At 37.4% G+C, this 25000-nt stretch overlaps 3 protein-coding genes and 1 long non-coding RNA gene across 7 annotated transcripts in view; 3 read left to right on the plus strand and 1 right to left on the minus strand.

Annotated features, from left to right (window-relative positions):
- Positions 1 to 7762, plus strand: part of LOC111330488 (uncharacterized) — a 53561-nt gene extending 45799 nt beyond the window's left edge. For both annotated transcript variants that reach the window (XM_022935353.2, XM_022935354.2), the window contains exons 74-76: positions 85 to 264; positions 6409 to 6585; positions 6725 to 7762. In XM_022935353.2, coding sequence (XP_022791088.2) covers positions 85 to 264; positions 6409 to 6585; positions 6725 to 6837 — 470 coding nt within the window. In that variant the 3' untranslated portion in view covers positions 6838 to 7762. The remainder of the gene's footprint in view (positions 1 to 84; positions 265 to 6408; positions 6586 to 6724) is intronic.
- Positions 7763 to 7838: 76 nt separating this feature from the next.
- Positions 7839 to 23912, minus strand: LOC148734096 (uncharacterized). Of its 3 annotated transcripts, none has more exons than XR_015998406.1 (2): positions 23027 to 23912; positions 7839 to 8250 (listed from the first exon to the last, which is right to left on the minus strand). It is a non-coding gene; the product is annotated as an uncharacterized LOC148734096 (long non-coding RNA). The 3 variants fall into 3 exon arrangements; XR_015998408.1 differs by lacking the exon at positions 7839 to 8250 and adding an exon at positions 18613 to 19099; XR_015998407.1 differs by lacking the exon at positions 7839 to 8250 and adding an exon at positions 19111 to 21244.
- LOC111330506 (uncharacterized) lies at positions 9723 to 16708 on the plus strand. The gene is made up of 3 exons (XM_088752027.1): positions 9723 to 9757; positions 10179 to 10228; positions 15444 to 16708. The coding sequence occupies exons 1-3, from the start codon at positions 9738 to 9740 to the stop codon at positions 15923 to 15925; spliced, it is 552 nt and encodes a 183-aa protein (XP_088608153.1). The 5' UTR covers positions 9723 to 9737; the 3' UTR covers positions 15926 to 16708.
- A 335-nt stretch (positions 23913 to 24247) lies between the features above and the next one.
- Positions 24248 to 25000, plus strand: part of LOC111330517 (uncharacterized) — a 1191-nt gene continuing 438 nt past the window's right edge. Inside the window, exon 1 of the mRNA XM_022935383.2 lies at positions 24248 to 25000. This exon is cut by the window's right edge and continues 438 nt beyond it. Coding sequence (XP_022791118.2) covers positions 24351 to 24779 — 429 coding nt within the window. The 5' untranslated portion in view covers positions 24248 to 24350 and the 3' untranslated portion in view covers positions 24780 to 25000.

The following is a 25000-nucleotide window of genomic DNA, read 5'->3' on the forward strand; positions in this document are numbered from 1 at the left end:
CCTAAAGAAGAATGCCTCCGTTTCCCTGCCCCCTTTGCTCGACCAAGCAAACATGATAATCTCTCTGGTTGTGGTTGTTTTCAGGGAATCTTTGTGGACTACCACCAGATAACGGGCCGTGTTTATCTGAGATAAAAGATGCTCTTTCGTCGCCCAAGAAAAGCACCCTAACTCAGGCTTGTGTTAATTATTTAACGGACATACAGAGTAGTTGTTCGCTGGGTAGAGGCTCATCAAACTTTGCAAAATGCGAAAATATTTGTGGTAGGTTATACGGATTGATTTTTATTTATTATAAACATATAATTTTATATCTAGTCTTTACGACCTTAACTGGGCTGAACTTAATTTGCATATAACCACTATAACAGCAGAATGCTGTATGTGAAGATTGCTTGAAGTTCTTACGATGGATCTTCTTCAACAAGAGTGGAACACAGTTCTACTCCAAATTTAAGTCTTTGTCCAACGACTAACTGGTTCAGGACGAACGCGTTTCTTGTGAAATTTTTTCGCACGTTATCTTGCGATTTTCTCGGGCATTTTCAAGTACGTCGTGCGCAGATTCGTGTTTAAATAGCTTCACTTACCACCATCACGTGTTAGCAATGGTCTACCACTCTTATAAGAGGTACTGATGGGTCTCTGTACCAACGTATATGTTTTGGAACAAACGAACCTAAAAAAAATTTTATAGCGTTTAAATGTTTTTTTAATACCATTGACTTTTTCTTTTGCTTTTCTTTTTTTTTTTTTTTTTTTTCTATTTTGATCGAGTTCCATGATGTAGCCTTTTAGTGTGTGTATTCATGTCACATCTCACGTCTCCATGTCAGATCGCATTCAAAGTACGTGCTCGTGTACTACAGAGACCTGATTGGATACAACATACATAGAACAAAACTACTTATTTTGAACTGATGTTTAAGTTCTTGTATTAACCAGTTTTGTTGAAATTCACAACTTTTTTTTAATATAAGAAGTATTAGTCGTCGGTTTTTTGTGTGAACCTTTGTGTTGTATCTGTACATGAATGACCGGGAGAAACTGGCCCAAATTTATTTCTCGTAATGGACACCAGCTATATATTCCACGAACGTTTTTCAGCGGACGTGATGGCCAATCTTGGAGTTTATGTCATGTTTGTATTAAATATCGATGAAACAAGAGTTTCCTTGTCTAGCCAGCATAAGTGTCCTCGTCGGTCGCTCTAGTGATCACGATGTAAGAGATATACTTTTGTGTTGTGCGTGCAAAGTTGCACGTCGGTGTCCTTTCGTGTACCTCCAGGTGAATTTCTTGGTGAATGAAGTCACGTTCCATCTCGGCATGTAAGTTGTCTTGTATTTAATTTAAACAAAATATGCAAACTACATCAAGACAAAGAGTGAAGTAAAAAGTAAAATTTTAAAACTTGTCATGGCCAAACATAATTTTGTTCACATCCTGCTGCCTGAACTGTAGTCTAAAATGGTGAAGTGTAATGCAATCGTGGAAATATATGTAAGAATACACTCTTTTTCCCTGTAAGAACCTTCTTTATGAGAACGTTCAGGCTGATATTTTATATTTTGGTTAAAGTATAAAAAAGGTAACAGAAATGAAAACCTGTGGTCTAACATGACATTTAACTTAAATACTTGGGGAAATTTTTTAGCCAAAGCGGTTATTGCGCGACAAACCGTAAGAACAACTCAGTTTGTAGTCGAGCTTAGTCTGGTGACGTCCAAATTTATTAATTATCTCCCAACTTTAGAACACGTTAAGAACGTTCAGCATCAGCATAAAAAAAGAGTGTATCTGTTTAAAACAGTGCTTCATTGTCTTAAGAGTGGAGAAGAGTTATTTTGACAAAATTGTATCAATTTTTTCATCACCGCTTTAAGAATTTTGAGCGCCTCTCCTTTTATTCCACTCGTTGACGACTGTCTCTTATACAGTTACATGCCAGTGTTATAGCCGAAGAAAGATGTTGAATTCAAATTTGATTCGATGCTTGCTGTAGTTCTTTGATTATTTAGTTAGTGTACACCATTTATTAAAGTGTGTCAAAACCAAAGTCACAGACCAGTGAGTATTCTGAACTAGCCACAGCCATTATTGTGACACAGGTCTTTACACACATTATTCATTTTAACAATTTAAAACAAATGCGTCGAAACAAGATATAATGAAACGGGGTAAAGCAAAGCGAAGGGATCAAATACGATTTTGACTGAAACACGCAGCTACTATGCTAGAATTAGACCACCATAACGGCTAATGTCATTTCCGTGATAGTGGTTGAGTCGGTGTCACTGAAGAGCCACCCTGAAGTACTAGTAAATTAACTGAATTAACTAGCCAGGCTAAGACATACAAAATACAACATAAAACCTGACATACGAGACAAAAGAAGCACACAATATAAGGCTAATTAACAAAAACCACTAGAACGCTAAAACTGAAATGACCAAGAAGTGAAAAGCGCAAACAAAGACAATTGCGTAATCCTTGCGCCTATACTCATTAGGAAATTTACGTCGATGCTTCAAAGAGGGCGATTCACTCAAGATTCTCCGTCTCGAATTTGCTGACTGTGTCAGTCGTTAAAATATAGACACCTTATTCGTTGGTTAAAACGTGTTATAAGGTGGATATTTTGAGCATTATTTTGAGGCAAGGAAAAATAAGAAAAATGTCCGCTCGTAATATATGTTAACTATGGAGTAAGGGATTTATAATTCGACTAATTTCAAGTGTTTTGGACTCTAGTTTTGTAGATACATCCTATTGCCTCGTATTATGCTACGATCGATCTCAAGGCGTGCGCAAAATATGAAAACAACACAAACGAAGCCATTGAAGTGTTGAAGCAAAGCTTTGTTGTTTATAAAACGGAAAAAAAAGTTGGATAGTTCAGAAGGCCATTCTGTTGCTTCGCTTTCCGTCTGTATTTTTCCCTGTTCGTCAGTGTAATGCCTTGGCATACTTTGCGCGTTTCAGAGCCCTAATATGGTAAATTAGCCTAATAGTGGGGTAAAAATACCCTTCACGCTTTATGTTGTAGGTCATATTCAACATGGAGGAATGTTATTTTAAAGTGGCCTGGTACACTTTGCCTGATTTCCCTTTTAATTCTTGAAATAATTGCGATTTTCAATTATATTGTACATAAGATTTTGACAGTTCAGTTCTAGACAAATTCAAAAATTTCTGTGATTTCGATAGAAAAGTGAACGAACAGTGAAAGCTGAAAATATTGTGGAAATAGAAAAGTAGTAATTAACATCCCTCCGTGCCGCTAAGATTTTTTAACTGAATGAAACTTCTTTCGCCGTGAATTGATCTTCATCCTTTCCAGGTGCATCTAAAGCCTGTAGTTAACTGCCATTAGAAATGGCAAAAATTTTAAATATTCCTCCGAAGTTTTTAAAGAGATATGCTTGAAAGTAGATTCACTAAATACTTAATTGTTGTAGTTCTTTTAACTGTTTCTTCGTTATCAAGTAACACTGTTCTTCCTTTTCTCAAATGTTGCGTTGTGTTTGTCACTCAGAAAGTCGTGCTGAGTTATTGCTTGTGATCAGATTCCCAATTACTCACGTTTTGAGCTCAACGAGTATTTTATTCCTATCGTTCATAAGAATTGTTTCGCATACTCTTCGATCTCCTTATTAAAACATATTCGACACGTAACACAAACGGATGTTTGATGCTTTGTTAAAAAGTATCGCTCTTTGAAGAATATCCTACGCGAGAACTCTACTCCGGCGAGTAAAAACCACAAGAGAATTCAGACTACGTTCACGGTTATGTCGTTTCTTTGATCTTTTAAAGGGTAAGTAGCCTTCAAACTCTTTAACAGCGATAGGTTTTTAGACGTGATTACATGCGACATTCTGGCTTTCGGCAATTTGCTAGTTTTTACTCGGAGATTTCGTGGACATATTGTGCTGTAAACTTTTGTGCCAACAGGCTGTTTTGATTAATTTGGTTTTCTTTTCATTGCATTTTACTATGCAATGCTTCAACGATTTTGGTGACAAAGGAGGAGGAGTTTTGACGAGTCCGTCTCGTCAAGAACCACGTATATTGAAACGTTAACGTCTTTCTTTCTTTGTGCACCTTTTTACTACATGGTCAAAGAGAACATCATTGTGAGGAAGGAGGAGTCAAAGAAAGTAAGACGAATTGGCATATCAAATATTAAAACTTTTAAGATAAACTTCCTTTTACTTATACCCAATTTAGAACCATTCTTTTCAAGAAGCAAAGAGTCTTACATTTGTGAAAAATAAATCCATGTGTTTTTGTGCTATGAAGAGAATTTGTCCGTGGCGGTATTAAAGGTACAATGACAGACTTAGTCGTTATTCTGGCTTTATCTGTAGACACAAAATGAAAACAGTATGGCCGATATTTTTTTTAATCAACTTTAGGCCACTCGGTAAAAACAAACTTTTTTTAAGGAGAAACGTGCTTTTGCACATGTTTAAGCCATAAACTGACCAAGAAATAATTGCCTATGAAGTGATGTTAAGGCAAAATAAATTTGAATATATTATAAACGAGGCAGTCACGATTTTACTGGTCTTAACTTCTATTAACTATGTCAACATTGCTTAAGCTATTAAACAGATGTGTTGAATAGAATCACGGACACTTGAAATGCACGAGTGAAGAACAAGAGATTTGTGCAATATATCTAACTGTCATGATGTTTTCAATTCCCTTGCGGCTGAAGCACGTACTGTGTGGGACAATGATGTGATTATATGACACAAAAGTACCCCGATCAAAAGATATTGATCCAGTGTTTTGATTTGTTTATTTGGTACAGTACTGGTTAATCTTTGTGTCGGGTTTTGTTTTGTTTAGTAAATCTTGGTTTTTTTTTTTTTTCTTACCTTATCAGCCTTGCCGGCGGTTTTTTCGCCCTCGTAAATTTTCACATGCGGAATATTTTGGTCACGTCTCGGAAGGAAACAAACAAATTTGTTAATATTCAATAAGTATTGAATGGCGTCTTTTTGAAGTGGTTGTTTATCTTCCTATATGGAATAGTATCTTACGCTTATGACCATATTGCAGTTATCCAGACTTAAGTTGTAGTGCGAAGTACTAACTTGTAGATGATTACTGAAAAACTGCTTTAACATTTTATAATTCAGTTTTTTTAATTGTGCTAATTATTTTTGGAAATAGAATCACTACTTACAGTCTTGCAAGTCAACTGCTTAGATTTTTTTTGTCTGTTTAAGAGAGCCAAGTGATATTTGCTACCAACTTTTGTTGTATTCGTTCATTTTACGTCATGTGAGATATTTGTTTTACTCGTTACTTCGATCAACATAATGAAAAATATGCTGTAATACTTAGAGGGTTTTCGACTATTGTTCAAGGGTATTAAATATCTCATTCTGATTTACTTCAACGTCAACCAAGTCAAGAAATGGGCGCCTTAAAGATATTAGTGTTTTTTAATTAGTTCCGAAGATTTTTTGTTCTCATTTAAGTGTAAGAACAACTTTTGAAATAACCCAAAGAATTGCTGCTGATGAAAAGCTTACTTATCTTTGCCTTTCCCGTTTCAAACTTCTGTCTCTCTATTCTAAGGGGGGATTGGGAGATATTTAACAATGGAGGAATTAGGAGCGCATTTACAAAACTGGGCGCCCACGTAGAAGCCCTCCATCCATCTTGTACCCATTGGTTATCTGTGCGTCATCTCATGTCTCAGGTCTTAGTTATGGTCACAAAATTGTGCGCAACAATTTACGTTTCATATTCAAAACGGACGCTATTGTGTCTCGAGACAATATAAAAAGTATGTTAGACGTGCTTAACGTTGACCTACTTTCACCCGCGATTGTTGACACGATCAGAAAGTTGTCTTTCACAACACCGGAGATACTTTGAAAACTTGTGTCAATAACTGCACTTGTATACGTTAATCGTGCACTGTAAATAAAAGCCAGCTACACAAAACAGTTAAGCCCCTTCATTGTTCAGCCTACAAGTAAACCTATATGCCCTGCCATAAATAAAATCCATGTTTACAGCCAGTAACCATAGAGCTTTATGTTCCCTCATAGCGAATTCTCATTTTATTCACGATCAGAAGATTGAAGTAAACTCTGCACAATGCTTTGAGATACAACTTTTAATTTTGTGGATCTTTCATATGCTCTCTAATCACGATAATTCTATTTTCACATACATGATTCACCCATATTTGAAGTACAAATGAACGCCACAATGAATGAATGCAGGACTGTTTATCAAATTGCGAAGGCATTTTTTGCCAAGCTGAAAAAAGGGGAGAGAAGAAGGAAAGGATAGAGAGCGTAGACATGAAGGAAAGAAAACGAATTCAGAGCGGAGTGCATGTTGTATTACATCTTGCTGAGCGTTTTTGTTTTCCAGGTGACGGTGCAGCCATTTGCACAAGTGTCTGGAAAAGCAATAGATGTGGCACGGAAGAATTGAAGTACTATTTTGACCCTTCTACGAACATGTGCCAGGCGTTTAAATATTACAGCTGCGTGGGTAACGATAACAAGTTCGGCAGTTTAAAGGAATGTCAGGACAGTTGCGCTTCGAGTAAGTAATTCAGTGATTTAGTGCCACCATTGTGCCGATTAGGTTTACTTTTTGAGAATAAATTTCTTGCTTAGATTAATTTAAGCAGTTTTTTGCAATTCAAAAGTGCTTTCTAATTTGTATTTTTTCCACTTTACAGGCAATAAACAAAAACGCGAGTTGTCCAACAGAACTCGAGCTTCAAGATCAAATGGTCATTTTAGAACGATAGTACAGAGATTACACGACATTGTTAGTCAGTCAGCAAGGTGAAAAGAAAAACAGAGCTTGTAATTGAAAAGAACAAGACTGAGATGAACACAGCAGAATTAACAGATCGAAAAAATAATTTTGATTAACAGTCTGTTTCTTACCGGCCCCTGAGGCCTTTCTGAAAAGATCTGTTGTCACTGTTGTGATATTTCAGTTGAGTTGAGACTGTGGTGCATGTGTCGTTCCTCGTTTTATGTTGGCCTGATTGACATTCTCCGTTGTAAGTTACCTCCTTAATGGTCTCACTTAGAGAAAAGCGATGAATTCTTCCTTGATATTTGATTTACTCATCGCACGGGGCTGGATAAATACGAAAACTACACAGGAACGATGAAATAGTGAATAGTGCCTTTGGATAAGGACGGAACAAATATGAGGGGGACTTGTTGCTATTTATAGACCAAGGGAGTATATAACACATTTATGAACAATCAAGTAGAGTTTCAATTTCCCGGATGTGAAGGTCTCATTATGATGCAGGGCTTCGGTATTTTTCACTCAATTTACTTTAAAGCGTTTTGATTTTAGAAGAAACGTTTAGTTTCTAGTTCAATGAACTTGCAGGTTGTCTCAAAATAGATTAATTTTTGTACTTTATAACCACAGTTGTCTACGAAGCTGGACAACGTTTAAATTCTCTTACATCCTGAAGTGCTTTGTTTCTTTTTGAAAATCAAGAGTGTCGATGACTTTATCGAATTCCCATTTTCTTGTACCTTGGCTCTTGAATTTTTCAGGATGTAGCAATAACCAAGTTCGAATATGGTCTCCCTTTACTGGACGAAAAATTACTCTCGAGTGAGATATTCATGTCATCTAAATCTTATGACTTTATTGGACTCTTGTATCCTGTGTCATTGATGGTTTTGTATAGATCACTATTAGTACGAAAAAACTAAATTAATAAATCGCTTGTTAGATTCCACAGCGCGTATGTTTTGTTCTCTCACCCCAATCATTGGATGTGAATGTGTACGATAAAGGAATGATGACAGACCATGTTTGTAGTTCTCTCCTTTTTATTGGTCTTTATTATTGGTTATCGATCCAACTATCAGTGATCTCGACTCCCCTTAAACTTCACCTTGAAGCTGTTTTCAATATTTCCCCTCTACACCACCTGCCCTAAGAGTTCAGCGCACTCATTCCAGTACGTGCCTTGTTTAAGATGTCGTCTGTCTTCGGTTGATGTAATTGATTGGGCGTAGAGAATATGAATAGACTTTCTGCCTAAATTTAGGTTTTTAAAAATAGGTTTTATCAGCCACATGCTGTTAATTAATTAGACTTGTGCCGTGTTTTAATTAACTTCAAAAATCTGTGTAGTAGATCCAGCTGTACTTTCGTGTTGCAGCATTTGTAGATGCATCTTGTACTACCAGGTTGTACAACTTCACTGTATTCCACTCTGCCCTATAACAAATCAGACATGGTTTGAAGTGTTAACTATCATTCTTAAGCAATAACTTAACACTTCCCATATAATTCACCCTTTGTTTGTTTCAATACATTCCAAAAGACCTGTTTCGGTTCCAGAGTTTTCCGTTTCTCAGTTAAGCCTGGAGGAAATTCAAGCACTCCAATTGTAAAGAGACCCAGCGAGGAAATATTCCACGCTCGCAACAGACAACATCCCACACGAAGGGCGTTAGGTAGGCGCGTTAGAACCGGCGACAGCTAGCCCGGAATGCCGAACAGAAACACAGTTTTCACGATTACTGTACCTACTGCATGAGTCGGTAGCCTAAAAAAATTGGTTGCACATATGAGTTTTTTCTTCCTTTGTTTGCTTGACTTTACTCTGACGAACTGCTTGAAACAAACAATTAGCCAAGCAACAGAACTCATCCTCCATTTTAACAAAAAACAAAACAATACATAAGTAGGAGATGCATTGTACGGGCCGGTGGTTATGAACACAGAGGCGACACCTTTCAAGATTTAGCAAACCGCGTGTGATTTTATGTTATTCCATTTAAAACATAAAATTCAGCGTTCAAAATTTTCAAACTTGACTGAATGATAAATCTAGTGCTTTCTATCAAGGATCTTTAACCAAGCCTCAGCACCTAGTCAGAAACGATGGGAGCAACGTTATTCAAGTTATTTAGCATAATTGTTTTCAAAACACTCATCTCTTGTCATTTTTTTTGTTAATCCTTGTAGCCCCATGAATATTGTAGATTCATCAGTCGACAAATGTACGTTTTTCACTTGGCAACGATATGTCCTGAATCCTGAAAAAATGTCAAATACGCTATGTCATTGTCGCTGAGTTTGCAATAAGAATCTATCTGCAAGCTTTGATTATCCAATTTTTTTTCTAAAGGAAAATGGATAAATTAAGTCTGAAGTATCGGAGTATGCTCCCTTTTGAAGCAAAGCTGAAACAACCGATCAGCGAGCTCGAAAGTCGGAGCTGTAGGGCAGCCACTTTTTTTTTTTTTTTTTTTTTTTTTTTATGATAACAATCTCACGTTGAATACAGACAATATCACCTCTGGCCACGTTATTCAGCCCGACGACCCACTTAACCACGTGATTTAAGCGGGGCCACGAAAATAAGCGGCGAATCAGCGAGAGGAGTAGAAAATAAAGAACTTAAAATCTGTGAATACTGTTTGACGTTTCTTTTATCGAACGGCCAAAAAAACTGCTAGTTATGTACGTTATAAAAGTCTACAGCGCGATTAAATTTGAACTAAAGCCAGATATTACCCTAGTATCCCTTATCACCTCACGCTTCGCTAGTAGACAATCACGTTTTTACCGTACAAGCCCTCTGAGCCATGTGACTTCGAAGTGGGCAAATGCACAATAGGCCGGTCATGCATCTTAATGAACACTACATTTCTCACATCTATTCCTTTACTTCATAGCCACTCAGGGAGTAACATAACATGCACAATAATAGCTCAAGGTGAGATTTCTGCAGCGCTCCTAGAAGTCATTAGCGGGTCGTTTATATTTAATCCTAAACTAGTTCGATGGTGGGATGTTGCTTTTTTCGCAAATAGACCAGACAGCTTGGTTGTTATTATAACGTGCAAATAAGATTTAAGTTATAATGTACCGGTCGTGAAAATACCTCCGTTACATATAACATATAAAGGAAGTTTATTCGGCTATGAATGATTTACTTACTGAACACACTGGGTCACTTAACAAACGTTACCAAAACAGTTCACCGCAGCGGTAATTAAGAAAGCAAATCCTGGAATTGGTTGAATCGACGGCTGTAAGTCATAGAATTATTTCGAACTTAGGTGACAATGTCAACAAATCTCAAGCCTCTCAAGGAATAATTAGCACTGACTGATGGCCTATTTTTCATACTTTAGATTTTGGACAAGCAGCGTACATGATTTCGAAGGCTTCCAGGTTATGACAGGTGAGCCTTGTACACCGTGCATGTAGTTATAAATGCTTCCCGTTCCTCTCGACTCCTCTTTAAAACCATTAACTTTCCGTCGCTGCTTTAGTTTGGAATCATTTTCCACTCGAAAAAGGACAAGGTTCACTTCAAGGTTTTTTTCGGGTTTTTGTTTTTGTTCGTTTTGCGAATGAATAGAATTTTTGACCGTTTGATTTATATTGCTGCAGAATTTAAAACCATTTACCTATCGACTTTGTCATCATAAGGATGTCATATGATTCCTCGTAACAGAGAAAGAACTTACTGAAATCAGCAAGCTCGCGGCCTTTTGAAGGCGCATTTTATTCCGACTATTTGCATTCGAGTGTGTATTATTATTTTCAATGGACCTCTTGACTATTTTCAGATGGCTCTGCGCTCTCGTTTTCTTTTCTATACGAAGCGGTGTTAAAATAATGACAACTACAATCGCCGACTCTCTAGCTAGTTATTTTCACCTGTCTTCAATTCGGTAGCCACGGCCAAGACTAAATGAGGGGATAGTGAAAAGCGGTGAATAGAGAAACCTGAAAGCACTTACTCGATCAAATCCCATCCTCATAGAAAAGCCTCTCTGTCGATTAAGAAAATGCGGCGTTTTTTTAAGCAAACCAGGAAAAAATAATAACAATACTGTATAACTCGCTAACCAGCCTTATCCTTTTTGAGTACATCACAATGTAGACAATTACGAATCGATCGCAGCAAAAAAAGCGAAACATTGAAATATACACGTCTTTAGCTATTTTGCATGTACCACACAGCCGCTGAGTTTTGAAATCTTCGTAAAAATATATAAAGATCTTTTTATTTCGAAAACGAGCGATTTCAAGCCAAAGGTTTTCTCCATTCAAGTCTTAGGAAGACGACAAAAGATAAAAGACAAAGCAAAATTCTCAAATGGCTTGAAATCGCAAAGTTAGGACAACTGACGCAAACAACAGTTCAGGCAAGTAAAAAGACTTTTATTTATTTTTATAAAGTTTTCTACCTTAAGTGCCTGTATGGGCTTCCTATGCCGATTGTACTTGCAAATTTTTTTCCGTGATTGCCCAAGTGGCTTAAGAAATGTGAGTTTGAAAACAATGAGTGAAGGTTGTATAGAAAACGATGAATTTGTAATGAACTCTGCAGCCTTTATTCAAGGGAATACATCGTTTTATGCGGGAATAGTGAAGTCGTGGCAAACGGTTTGCCCCGTCATACCCAGACTTACCAGAGCAGCCTAACGGGCTTAAAGATGATATCTTAGCGGCCGTAGCGAGATGAACGAACCAAATCAGTCAGATAGACAATTGAAAATCTCGAAAGTTCGAGAAGAGTATTTTGTTAGATATACCTAAAGCTAAGACTGTTACTGGTTCCAGAATAGTTTCTACTCTAGAACCTCAAGAACATTTAATACACTTCCAGAATACTTGAGGGTCAATACCCAATCTATTAATGTTTTTAAAACTAATTTGAAGAAATATATTACTTAGATCTAACTTCAACTGTGTGTGATCCTGCATTTCCACAAACTTTCAAAAGTGTCTGCATAAAATTTCATATGAGCAGACCACTAACAGCATTACTAGCCAAACTCTGTTGCTAATTAACTATTTCTAATCAAATAATTCGTACCACTCGATTCTCATTTGTAATTGTAATTTGTAATTTTTTTTTGGTTTGTTTTTTTTGTTTTTTTGTTTTTGTTTTTTTTGATTGTGTAGGAGTCTCGTTAATGGAACGTTAGCTCTGTGGGATCTCTCCTGCCAAATTGTTTTTGGCGAAGCTTATAAATAAATAAATAAAGTCCGTGTTTGCCAACCGAAAAAAATCTCCAGAAGATTCTCATAACAAACACCATTTGTACGTTAGGCGCACAAAATATCCAAAGAAATAATTTGGATATATCAACAAAGTTGAAATGGTAAATTGGCCACCGTAACGATTACAAAAGCTGACGTTTCGAGCGTTAGCCCTTCGTCGGAGCGAATAGAGGAATTGTGGGTTGTGTGTGCTTTTAAAGGCAGAAAATGGAGCTACGTTATTGGTGGGAAAATGGCAATGAGAAAAACATGAATAAATTAGTGGAATGAAAAGCGTTCGTTGATCCCTGTGGGATTTAGACTGCCGGTTTGAAAGATGAGCTTTTGTTCAAGATTTTTACGGCTTTCCGTGCTACCTAAGTGCAAGGAAAGACCGCAAATTGCCATATGTTGCTTAGAATGATTAGGTTAATTAAAATGTCTAGCGACTGGTTTCGATGTGTCCTTGTCATTCCTTTCCACGTCTCGAAGAGTCTTTCTAGTAGAATTAAGCATCAAAATATATTGAAATGTAGTGATTTGGAAGTTTCAAACCGAACAGCAGAATGTTTCTAAAGTTAATCCAATTAGCTAAACACCTCTGTCTGGAACGTGCCTCCATTTGAGCGCAAGGTTAGAGCGTTTGTGGAGTTGAGGACGTGTTGGAAAACGTGGCTTAAGCTAGGACAGTTTATTGTAACGAACAATGAAACAAGTATTCAAACCACTGGTTTATCATAAAAAAGCAAAAATCGTGTAGTTCATAGCTTTGCTACAGTGTTTTCTACTTGAAATATAACTTCGATTTACGTGCGCCGAAAATGAGTGAGCGCGCGAAACATGCTTCGCGGTGCGCCCTGAGAGGAAGTATCTTTATTATTTTCATTTTTGAGCGACTGAAAGCTGTTTCTTTCTCTATTTATAACCGTGCTGATTGAAATGATAGTCGTAAAGTCCTACACAATACACGGATTCTCTCTGTTTTTTGACTATCCTAGATGAATTATGCAACAAAAAAATCACGTTTCACTGTACTGAGCTTTCATCCAGTTTTTGTTTATAAACAAATGCAGAGGCATTTCTTATTCCGTAAATAGAGTTCTGTTTTCCTCGAGATCTTTTCTGATTTGTTACAAATTTCTGAAAATAACTATTGAGTTAAATTCTTCTCAGTAAAAAGCTTCAGTGTTACTATGCATTTTTGACCTGAATAAATTATGAACGAAGCAGTTCTTTTCAGTGAAGTTTAGGTGACGAAGAAAAGTTCTTAAAAGTTGAGAATTGGGAGATGATTCTGTTTGTACCGCAAAGTCTTTTCCGTCAATTTTGAAATAGTAGGAAAATTATTTTACTAGGAAATAAGGGCATAAAATGTACTCTATTTCGTGTTAGAACGCGCCAATTATTGAACAGGTGAGTAATTAGACTGGGTGCCAAGAAATAAAGATGTTTAGTGTTCTCTCAAATTTTACATAAATATATGCGTAGGTGCACGTACTTTCAAGGGGATTCCTTTTGACCGAGGTATTTTACCACTTCTTCACGTCTGCGGAAACATAGGAATTTTCTTATGTGATTAAATTGTAGATTCTCTATTTCCAATGAGATTCCCTACCTGAACAGAACATCGTACGTGAGTTCCTCGATTGTCACCTTGGTTTCATGTGAGAAAACACGTACATTAAATTGGTTTTCGCATGAAATTATATTTTTTTGTGGAAATTGAAAGAAAGACTAAACGGGTTGATTGATTTTAATGGTGTTGATTATTTGAAGGAGTTTTTTCCTCAACTTTTATCCATGATTTGGTTTAATCTTGACTTTTGATTGAAAATTTGATACAATTAAAATAAATTTGCTTGCCTCAAGAGAATAAGTGTGATTCTCTTAATCTGTTGAACCTGTGAAAACTTTCACATTTAATTAAGATTGTTTTTCCATCCCGGTCACTTTATCAAGTTCCGATCGTACGTGATCTAATAGAAATCAAGCCTATGGTTAGAATTTTTGATTTCCTGACCCCATTCGGGCGCTGTTATTAGAATTGAAAGATACTTTTGTAATTTGTTTTCAAAGCAAGTTGTACTTTTACTGTTTTATTTCAAACCGCATGTTGAGTTTTGGCTGAATCCTTTTCTTTCCCTCTTTGTGGTTGGATTAATATTTCCTTTAATGTACCACGTTGACCCAAGGTCCTGATTCGCTTGAACGCTCTCGAGCGTATTTGTAGCTGAGATCTCTCGCTATTGACTTTTGCTTCTATCTTCCGTCCACTTTATTCCGCTGTAGCTCACACAATTTCAGGAATTTTAAGCAACGGGCACTTAGTATGTTCAAAACTTTCTCCTTGACTGATTGCTAGCTACCTTTCAACTTCCATGAGAAGGTCGAGGGTGACACTTATTTCAATGAATTATCACATATTTGTCTCGCTTGCGAAAGAAATAATTCAACTGGCAAGGGTGCGGTTTTATTCTAATTCTATCCTCTCGATTGGGTCACAGGTCATCAAATTTAGCGTGCGCTTTCTCATTCATCGTAAGAGATTAAACAGGTTTCACAAGAAGGTGGAATATAAGCATTGCTAATTTTATGAATCTCTAAAGCTATCCGTAACATTTTATAATTGCCTCAACAACTGACTTGAAATTCCATCTATCATCTGTAGCTTTAAGTTATTTTGATTGGTGTCTGTTTACATTTGACTGAACTCAATCTGTCCCATTATTTACATTATAACTACATCCAATATCGGTTACCCGATGTTGGAGCTTTTAAACGCTTGAAATACTTCGGGGCAAAAAAATTCGATTTAAGCGAGCAAGAGTCCTCATTAAGTTACTGTTTTGAAGAGTTTTGAAGTCGTAATTTTAAGACTTGATTGTCAAAGCGCCAACAAAGCCGGATGACGTGAATCATGATCTGTCAAAGTGTCAAGAGAAGACAAAGGCAAGATGAGTGATTTGGGTCTGTTTTCTGCAGCCCGAGACCTGTCAGGTCTTCACCGCACCACTACATTGCAATGAGTGCACGTTAACGATATTTTGGAAAGTCTATCAGATAAATAAATTCGGAAAATCGATCGTAATAAGTTTGGGCGAATATTGAATGTGCATGTTTTGCATTGTTCGAACAGAATCAAAACTAAATAGGATAAAAATGGGCCGACCTCTATTGATTTGTGGGTCATTCAAGTGTTTTGATGTTATCATGTCTTTTGTTATTGAACGAAAGTAAATAGCACGACCCATCAAGGAGTGAGCCTCTGATTGGCTGGCGGCGCAGGCATGTTATGAATTATTGATTGTTATTTGAAATTCAATATCTAATTAAAATTGCGAGCACGTACGCCCGCGTAGAGCTTGAGTGTAAAACGCAACCTAATTTCATATTTGCATCAGTTGTCTTAGAGCATTTGAGCTGGACTGAACATAGTGTGAGAGCAGGAGAAACCTACGAAGTCATGTGCAAAACAGAGATACTACACGAAGATTCGCCTGTGGTTCTTCTTCACGACGATAAACCGCTCACTATGAAGGAACTGAGCGTGGATAAAGTTTACGATTTCGACTTTAAATATGGCCAGAAATCTGCCTTCGATTTCCATAAGGATCTTGCGGCCATCGATCTTAGCATGATGCAAAACCCGAAAGGGACACGTCGCCGAAGGATCAAGCGGAGAAAATATCCGAAATTTTCATTCGTGCCTAGTCTAGAGGACATTAAAGAGAATGAACTCTTTGAAATTTCGTTTGAGGACGAAAAGAAAGATCTGGCCGCAATACATCGCGAACGTGCCCTGAGTTGTGGCTTGGCAGTGAAGGAAGAAGGTCGCCGCCATCGCCATAAAAGGCATTCTAGGAGCTCAAGCGGAAGGGTCTAAATAGCAACCGACAAGATGTACGAGGCTGACAATCCTTGAACGCTTAAACTGCGGATTGAGAACGCTATGTTTGATGCGAACCTCGCCTTACTGGGAGGCGATGGTGATGAGATCGACAATTGCGCGGCGAAGAACATGTCGTACGTGCTGTGTGTCGGGACACGAGAATCCTTCGAAGAGTAAAGAAACTTTGCCAAGACTCGGCAATAGGAACGATTTGAGGATTTTTAAACGCGATCTAAAACGCATGGAATAGAAGATGATGAAATAAACAACTCCTGTTGCAAATGACAAGCTGGAACTTTCTTAGTTTCACCAGTAACTCGCGTGACGAATGTAAATTTCAAGCGAAAAAGAAACTAACGTCCGATAGAAACATTCCTCGATAAAATGGAACAGCGCTTATGACAAAAAAAAAGCGTTAATTTCGCTTTTACACTAGCATCGTTTTATTTTTGATGGAACTGCGAAAATCATCGACGGATTAGATTCAATAAAAAGCATTAGTTCAGGGTAAAGTAAACAATATTTTGCATAAAAAGTACGTAGTTGTTAGTTTGCCTTTACTTTTGCTAAATTAACAAGATTCGCTTTGCTTGTAATCAAAGGGAAAACCCGAAATGTATTTCTATGTGGTATATTTTATGGGGAAAAGTTAAATAAGATTTTAACTATGTAATTAGGTTAACTATGAAATATACGTCAGCATTTTTTTTCCCTTAAAAGGGTTAATACATGTATGGTGGTCGAAAGTGAACATTAAATGAATTGTGACAAAGTAAACGAGTTGTTATGTTGTGTTGGATGACGATACGTGTACTTGAAGTTTAAAACTTGACTGCAAGATCTTGGGGCTTAGTGTTTTGGGCGAAAGGACCAATATCGCTTTTGTTTACATTGCCTTCGAAACCACGAATTCTAGAATTTCGATTCCTTTTTTACATCTTACTTGAATCTTCTGAGCTAATACTCAGCGAAAAATTTTCCAGTTCGTCTTTAAACAGGGTTTGTACTTTACGTGAGATTTAACCAATATCCTTCGTTTAAATTATTGGCAATAAAACCACCAAGGTTTCTCTCTCTATTCTTCGAAGCCATTTCTTGAATTGACGCGGAAATATTGTGATCCCCATATCCGAGATTCTACACAGAAAACATCAGTAACCTCTCGCAAAGAAATATGATATTGCAAAGTGAACTTCCTCAGATCATTCTTAAATGGGTGTATACAATCTTAATCTGCCTGGTGATTCTTTCAGAACGTTCTCTTAGTGGCTTTTAAACGCATCTGTAAAACACATTTCTCTTTTTAAAAACTCCTTGTCCTTATTCCATTTGGTCTTATTTCTCTCCGATGTAGGTTTCTTGTGGATTTCATACTGGAGGGTGTGTTTGGGGGAGGGGCTGTACCATTACAATAAGACGCCAACAGAGCTTGTTTTGATTACAAAGGACCGAAAACACGTTCAGCTTGAAGTAAAATAGTAAGTTTTCTTTCCCGTGGCAAACGAAAGAGAGAACCCACTTTATGTCTTTCATTTGCCACATAGCTAGCGAACACTAAATGATAGCTCGAACAATTCACATGGGTTGTAGAGTGTCATTCAATCAAGTCGTTCACTAAGCGGAAATCCGATCAAATATGCGATGCTATTTCGGGTAGATATTAATTCAATTTGTTGATGCGTGCACTTGAAATATTTTCTCATCAATTTCAAGATCTTTCCAAAGTTTCCATTTAGAGTGCACCTTTCAATTTGCAAGATCACAGGCTCTACTTGTTTCCTATTAGTTAAATTCTCAACAGCAGAGAGGAGTCAGTACCCTAAAGGCGTTTTATCAATCCTATTTATGTACGGTCTTTTGTAATGTTTGCTCTAAAGAGCTTTGCCCCCTAAAGCTTAAAAATCATGTGAAAAATATACTCCGTCACACTTAAGTCCCGAGGTTAAGTCATTAAATTACTGTTTCGTGGAACAAGACACATGCTCTTTGAGATAATTTTGATGGCTTTACATTCTTTTTTTTACGAAATGCGCCTTTATCTTTGATATTACTCCTTAGTGGATACTAACGCGCTAAATTTTGATGAACACGCGTGTCTTATTTTCTCGAGAGTGATTCCCGCGCGCGAAAATCAAACACATTCGCGGGGAACTGTCTAAGCAACTCCGAATTATATATTTTGACGCGAGAAATAGAGAGGCCTTGCAATAACCATGGCACAAGCAGCCATTTTGTGAACTGGCAATGTAGAACACTCGTAAATTCAACAAACATCAGTGTATTTCGGGCTACTTTTCTACGAGTGCACAAACATTGCGAAAAACATTAATGGTTATAACGTAATTTATCTTAATCCTAATGAGTTTATGACACACAGTTTTTCGAGTATTTCCTAATCCATTGATGTCTAGCCGAGTAAGCGTTACGCAATTACTTGACACCCGAGGGTACGCTTCAAGAACCTTTTCACACCAGTAAGACTGGTACCCCGAGAGTATTCCAATCTCAGACAGTAACTATTCCGCGATCAGATGCTTTATCAGCTGAATGGCATGGAATAACTCGCGGGTAAGTTATGTTGCACTGCGGAAGTGTCTACACAAGTACTTGGATGGGGAACTTAGTAAAAAAAAAAACATCATTTGGAGCAGCATGATTCTTTATTGATTCAGGTAGCCCAACATGCACATTATTAGAGCACAAAAGTCTAAACACATCGGTTCTCTAACGATAATTATTTTCCCCATAGCTCTTAGATGGCGTAGAACTTATGAAAATTGCCCTTTGTTGGACGCGTTACCGTTGGATTAAAGCGCTCGTCGGAAAGGCTAGAACCTAGACCTGTGCCTCTCAGAGAAGCTTTTTCAATTTTTTATATCATCGTTATCTTCATTTACTTTTTCATTATCATTTATTATTAGTACTTCTAACAATTTTATTTGTGATCACAAGAAGTAATAGTAGCAGCATTAGCAGAAGCAGTTGCACCTGTAGTCGTGATGGTAATGGTAGTAATTGTATTTATTGTAGTTAATCCTTTCTCTTCCTCATCCTATTTTTTAGCAAATAAAACATTGGCATATCCACATAAATATTTATACACTCAAACTAGCTTGTTCCCTTCCAACTGATTCACCCTTCACGGCATTTGTCAGCGTTAAGAAGTATCTGCAATCGATATTGTACTGATCAGTTTTAAAAATATTTTAGCGTTTGCTTCCTGTTTCTGTATGGACTCGTTTCCTGTATTTTCATTTGTTTGTTCAGTATAATGCACACAACAGTAACTCGGCGGTTTTAGCCAAGTTTTGCCAAGAGGTTTGGCGAAGGCTCGACTATGTCGAATATTAGAGAGTTCGGCCTAATTCGCCTTTTATGTAAATTATTGGAGATTTGATAAACGACAGACTCGAAATGGCTAATTTGGCGTGAGCAGTGATTTCCGCGAGAATGCTGAATGAGACAAAGTGTTGCAAAATCGCCCAAAAAAACATTTAGTATGAATTTACTTTCATACATAGACGGTTTGAAATATCTAATCATCAAATTAGGCTATCTTTGCTTTTGAAGCTTTTGCCGCACCAGGAAACTTTCTGATATCGTTTTTATCTTATGAGCGTTTATGATATTAATTTACAAAAGTAATCAATCGGTTCTACTTAGATTTCATCCACACATATCACTCCTTCAGTCCCCAAAGTTTGAGAGGGCTAACAATAAGATATCTCAGTGCTTTATTCCAAAAGGAATGGTTCTTTTAGCGGATACGTGCTAAGGAAGTTGTTAAGGAAGTATAAAATTTGCATGGACTAGTCAGGTTAGTTTCCTTTACAACTCTGGCGTGAATTTCCTGGTTTTTATCGCGAAATAATACGTGGCATAAGGGACAAAGTTTATTTGGTTCTTCTTTACCACGGTTCTTCTTTACAACACGTGTGACATACTTGTGTAAGTGCGTCAGTGATGCCGGAGTTACAACAAGACTGAATGGAAGTTCAGTATATTTTGAATTTTAAAACTTGTTTTCAACTGAGTTACAAATCTCAGACAGCCTCTGGTAGTTAACAATATCTCAGTATAGGACAATCAAGAAATCTTATTTTAATGCCGACATCGTTATGGATACTCGAATTTTAAGTTCATCAATTTGTTACTAACTGTTGTAGAAGTTATTCTTATACTGAGGATGATTGCCCTTTTCTCATTTACTTCGCTTTTTCGTCACGATTATTTCTGAAACCTGGTGAAGCCACCCCTGAATTTATTTCGTTATTACATAAGGAGCACACCGAGCATTGGTAAGAGTCAAATCATAATAACTTTAATTGAACAGTATCAGTTTCCCTTTGGTCTAAAAAGAAGGCAACAATTGAAATACAATGGCTCGTCTGTCACTGTGCTTTTCAAACAAAATGTCACATTAGTTTTAAACACAATTTGTCGTCCTCTATTAATTCGTGCATCTTTACGCGAACAAGAAAATTGAAGCAAATAAGTTCTGAATGAAACCTGAGGAATAATAAACTATTTCATCACAGGAGACATTTTTATGACTACAGTCATTAATAATATATCTATTAGCAATATTTGTAATTATTCACCCCATGGTAACAAAACATCATCAGCTAACGAAACGTACAATACCCAAGTGGTTCAAAACATGTGAATGTAATGTACGAGCGAATATTTCCGTCTTTAACTTTAAATAGATTTATCTGATCAGTGATATTACTACACGCTCTGGGAAAAGCCTTATTGATCAAAACTATGAAAAACATTGAAACTGCCACTTGCCATGCTTGTCAATACAACAAATCTCACGGAGTTGAAATAAATTTCTTTCGTTGCACCTTAGTCCACAATAAATATGATCGACCAAATTCCTAAAACTACAATGGAGACTCTCATTCTGTGTGGTATCCCTCATAATACATGATTAGAAGTTATTTTTAGACTTAATTCTCCAGTTTTCCAGGCATATGTGTACTTCTGCATGTTTTTTTTTTACCTTATTCAAGGAAAATAAGGAGACATTAGTCACAAATTTGCAAGGGTAAAATTTTGAACTTTAAGAGAGAGTTTGCTAAAAATAACTTAAGGGAAGAATGATTTGTATTAGGGATCAGACTCATTTCTTCGTATTATCCGCTCATCGGCTATTCCGGCTTGGTTCCGAGAGAGAGGAGTGTCAATAATTTCATTTTCCTCCCCTGATCTTTATCTGAAGATTTTCATCTTACCAGTCTCCATAAATACGATGTAGGTGTTGACAGAGGTAATCTCCCTTCCGCACTGATATCTACGGAACTATTTCTGTACAGAAAAGAAGTGAATTTTCGGTTCAAGTGGAAGTTTATTTCCAATAATTGTTTATTGGAAACCAATGTATCGAGTCTCAGATATTTTAGTTTGAAAAGCAGGGAAAGAGTCGCTATGGTAACTAAAATGCAATGATATTCCATATTTGTCATGTGTCTAGTTTACAGTATGATAGCCGCTATTGCCGGAAACCAAATCATAAGAGTAAGTCAAGAGTATTTGTGGATGCGGCACGCCAGAGTGATTTATATGATCTAAGGGTTTGAGTCTTAAAATCTGCTAGTACCACGACCTAATCCACTCCACCATGCCATTCCGGGCATACCCTGCGAGGAGAGCCTTTTTAACCCGTCCTCGAATCGAAAAGGGAAAAAGGCTCTGCCGACATCCTGTTGTTGCTCGTTTGAACAAGTGCGGCGGTTACCTAGAAACTGATCCTTTTCCAGGCCCCTTTGAACTATTGTGGGCGCAGATTTGGTCATTTGTGTACATGGAAAACAAAGGCGTGCGCACCAAAACCGGTTTGACTGGAGGCAAAACCCGCTTGATTAGCCCAGAGTTTTGGACTTTCGGCATTTCAAAGCAACAAAAGGATGTCGGCAGAGCCTTTTCCCTCGGAGAGTTAAAAACAAGAAAAGAAGAAGAAAAGAAGAAAAGGCTTTGCTCGCAGTTCCGGGCAATGACGAATTCAAATTTTGTGCGTCACTGGACGGGTACCTTTAACGATTAGCCGCGCCCTACCAGTTGAGACTGTTTACAAATTTTTGTTCTTTATGGACCCTTTCATTTTGTTTATGATTCACTATGTCTGCAATATCACTGCGGCACCTGATACATCATCACAGGAATAAAGTCCTTTATTTTTATTTATTTAATTTCTTTATTATTATTTTAGCGTCCAAAGGTTACTGGGTTCTCGAGTCTCTCTTATCTCACCGAAATATTTGGGGAAAGAAAAGAAGAAAATTTACATTCATGGTCTCTAGACTATACTTCACCACATTTAGAAACCTATCACTGTTAGGTGAAAAATTGTTAGTTTTCAAGGAAATTTGTCAGCTATGATGAATAGCAAGAGAACATAGCTATCGGACAGTTTATGAACAGCTATGACTGCTTACTGAGCTTTGAGAAAATAAGAAATCTATCAGTAGCGTGTCATAATTTTCAGAATAGACTTGAAACAAATAAAAAAAGACACCAAATATGGATGTATGCCTCCAAGACCTCAGAACTTTGATCATAATCGCAGATAATCAAAGTTACAAGAGCGGAGTTAGTTGAAAGACCTTTGTCGGTTTATTACTAAAAACAATTTGTTTCGAGTTATCTTTGAACAACTCCTTATTTCGAAACATCTAGAATATAGAACAAATTGCAAGGTAGTGTCGAACACAATCCGGTTTTGCTTCATTATCATTGGTCTAGAAAATTTACGCCAATCTCTCAACCAATTGAAAACGCAAAACCAGTCCCGATTCGGTCACACGCCGTTTTCCTGTGCATTGGGCAGTTCACTTCTTTGTGCGGGAGTAGTTTTTCAATGAAATTAAACTGTGGAGCTGCGTCGGTGGAGAGTATTACCGGATAAATTGGTTTTATCAACTGAGTTCATTGACCACCATCAAGAGTCTGTATAGCTGACGTTTCTAACACAAGCCCGTTGTCAGAGAGAATAATAGGAAGGGCTTTAGCTACGTCAGCCTTAGAAACTCTTTAGGGTGGCCAATTTATTTAATCAACTCGTACAATTGTTCACGAAGTAGAAAACATTACCTCTTGTTATAACATTGAGTTCTTAATGGCTCCTCGTCATTTTTCCTTTTTCTGCTTGGCCGTTCACTTTGGGGCCGCCGCTTCATTTTATGACAAGCCACACATTCTAAGAAATACGTGAGCCGTTCACTCAGTCCCATAAACGGCGAAAAACATCCACGCACACACATAATGCAAAAGTCAACATGAGTCTAAAGATAACTTAAAAAAATTTCGCCACATCCTTTAGTCAACGTGAGGGCTTAGTGGGGGATCCACTCGGTTGAGTTCAATCTCCTGGTTAAATGTCACATGCTTTCGCGGTTGACCATTCTTCAGCACTTTGGTGGTCAGACTTCACAATTACTTGTTCAGTTTGTCTTATTTAAAGAGTGACCGTCTCACGCCATTTCACCCTTTACCGCCGACAATGACATTCAAAATCAAGCTATCCTCCATCCATTCCTAGAGGAAGATGGGATGTTTACAGCTAGGCAGATGAATACCAAAAATAGTGTATATTTTGAAGAGTGATTTATCAAACGCCTTCGTCTTCTAATGATGCCTTTGTCATTTATTCAACAAACAAAGCGGAATGACTAACACTCCATAATTGTTTCCGCAACGGTGAATAACAGCGACCTGTTGTCATGACGTCGTTATATTACCGTGCGGACTCTTTCCTTAATTTTGTAGCTTTTGATGGCGTTGCTAATGTAATACATTTCTAACGATAATACATCTAACCTTAATAAAGTTATTACTGAATATAACTTGAAGTTATTGTCGATCAGCAACAAGCTCAAAGCAATTCAAGGATCTTTTCGGTTGGTCCTTTCCGTACCTGGCATAAATTAGAAAAAAATGCGCAAAACGTGAATAATTACGAGCTACTGGAAGTTGCTTCGCTCACCAATATAATACATGGCCACCTCCAACGGAAGTACTATTACGTATGTCAGTCACTTTCTAGAAATTCTAGGCTTTTCGTTGAGTATAACGGGGTTTTTTGTGTGTATCGAGCTCCTCTGTAATTTTATCTGAATTGTTAGATATCCGCTTTCCTTTTAAAACTGCTGAAGTAAGTATTTTCATCTGCTGTTTTTATCCTGATGACTCGCATGAGGACCACTTATGGCATGTGGGCTGTCGGCTGATATTGCAGTTTCGATTTTCGAGTGCTTGGGCGTTGCTGTAATCTTTTTAAATAATGCGACGTGATAGTGGTTCTGCGTCGCTGGGCATAAATGCAACGGAACCGTAAGCTTGAGTCAGTTGTCTTAGAGGTGTTGAATTGTTCAGAGCTTGTTACGGAGCATTCTTAAACGAAACTGACTGTACCATTATGCGTCAAAGAGGGAATCTATTTCACGATGACTCCAGGATTCGTCATCAGTACGATGAAATGCCTCTCACCATGAAAGAACTCGGCGTCGAGAAAGGTTTTGATTTTGACTTCAAATATGGCCAAAAATCTGCGTGCGAATTCAACGAAGATTTGGCGGCTATTGACCAGAGTATGATGCATAGCCCGAAGATAAACCGTCACCGAAAGAAAAAGAGGAGAAAGTATCCGAAGTTCAGATTTGTTCCGAGCCTTGAAGCCATCAAAGAAAACGAACTGTTTGAAACTCATTTCGAAAGTATAAGGAAATTAGACAAAGATTTAGCCTCCATTCATGAAGAGCGAGCCCTGAATCGTGGAATGTCCATAGCGGAAGAAGGAAGGCGGGAGCGTCGAAAAAGAGGTTCAAGAAGTTCTAGAAGGACGTGATTGTAAAAAGCAACGACTGTGCCAGTCAAAGAAAAAAAAATCCAACCATTATTGGGAAAGGACGCTAAGACAGTCGAATAACCATACACCTTGCTGTATGAGTCAAAAAATAACGTGGTACAGGAATTCAATGATACCATCAGCTCTTGCGCAGCCATGAATCTATTTATTCTTTAAAAAGAAATGCGAACTTTGTCAAGACTCGGCAAAATGGAAGATGT

Source organism: Stylophora pistillata, chromosome 3 (assembly GCF_964205215.1).
Source record: "Stylophora pistillata chromosome 3, jaStyPist1.2, whole genome shotgun sequence".
Lineage (NCBI taxonomy): Eukaryota > Metazoa > Cnidaria > Anthozoa > Scleractinia > Pocilloporidae > Stylophora > Stylophora pistillata.

What these genes read in the sequence shown, in the direction of transcription:
- LOC111330506 (XM_088752027.1), top strand. Translation starts at nt 9,738, where the DNA reads ATGCACAATAATAGCTCAAG. An exon ending in ATGCACAATAATAGCTCAAG is followed by an intron (nt 9,758 to 10,178) that starts GTGAGATTTCTG and finishes TTCATACTTTAG; the next exon opens with ATTTTGGACAAGCAGCGTAC. An exon ending in AGGCTTCCAGGTTATGACAG is followed by an intron (nt 10,229 to 15,443) that starts GTGAGCCTTGTA and finishes TATTTGCATCAG; the next exon opens with TTGTCTTAGAGCATTTGAGC.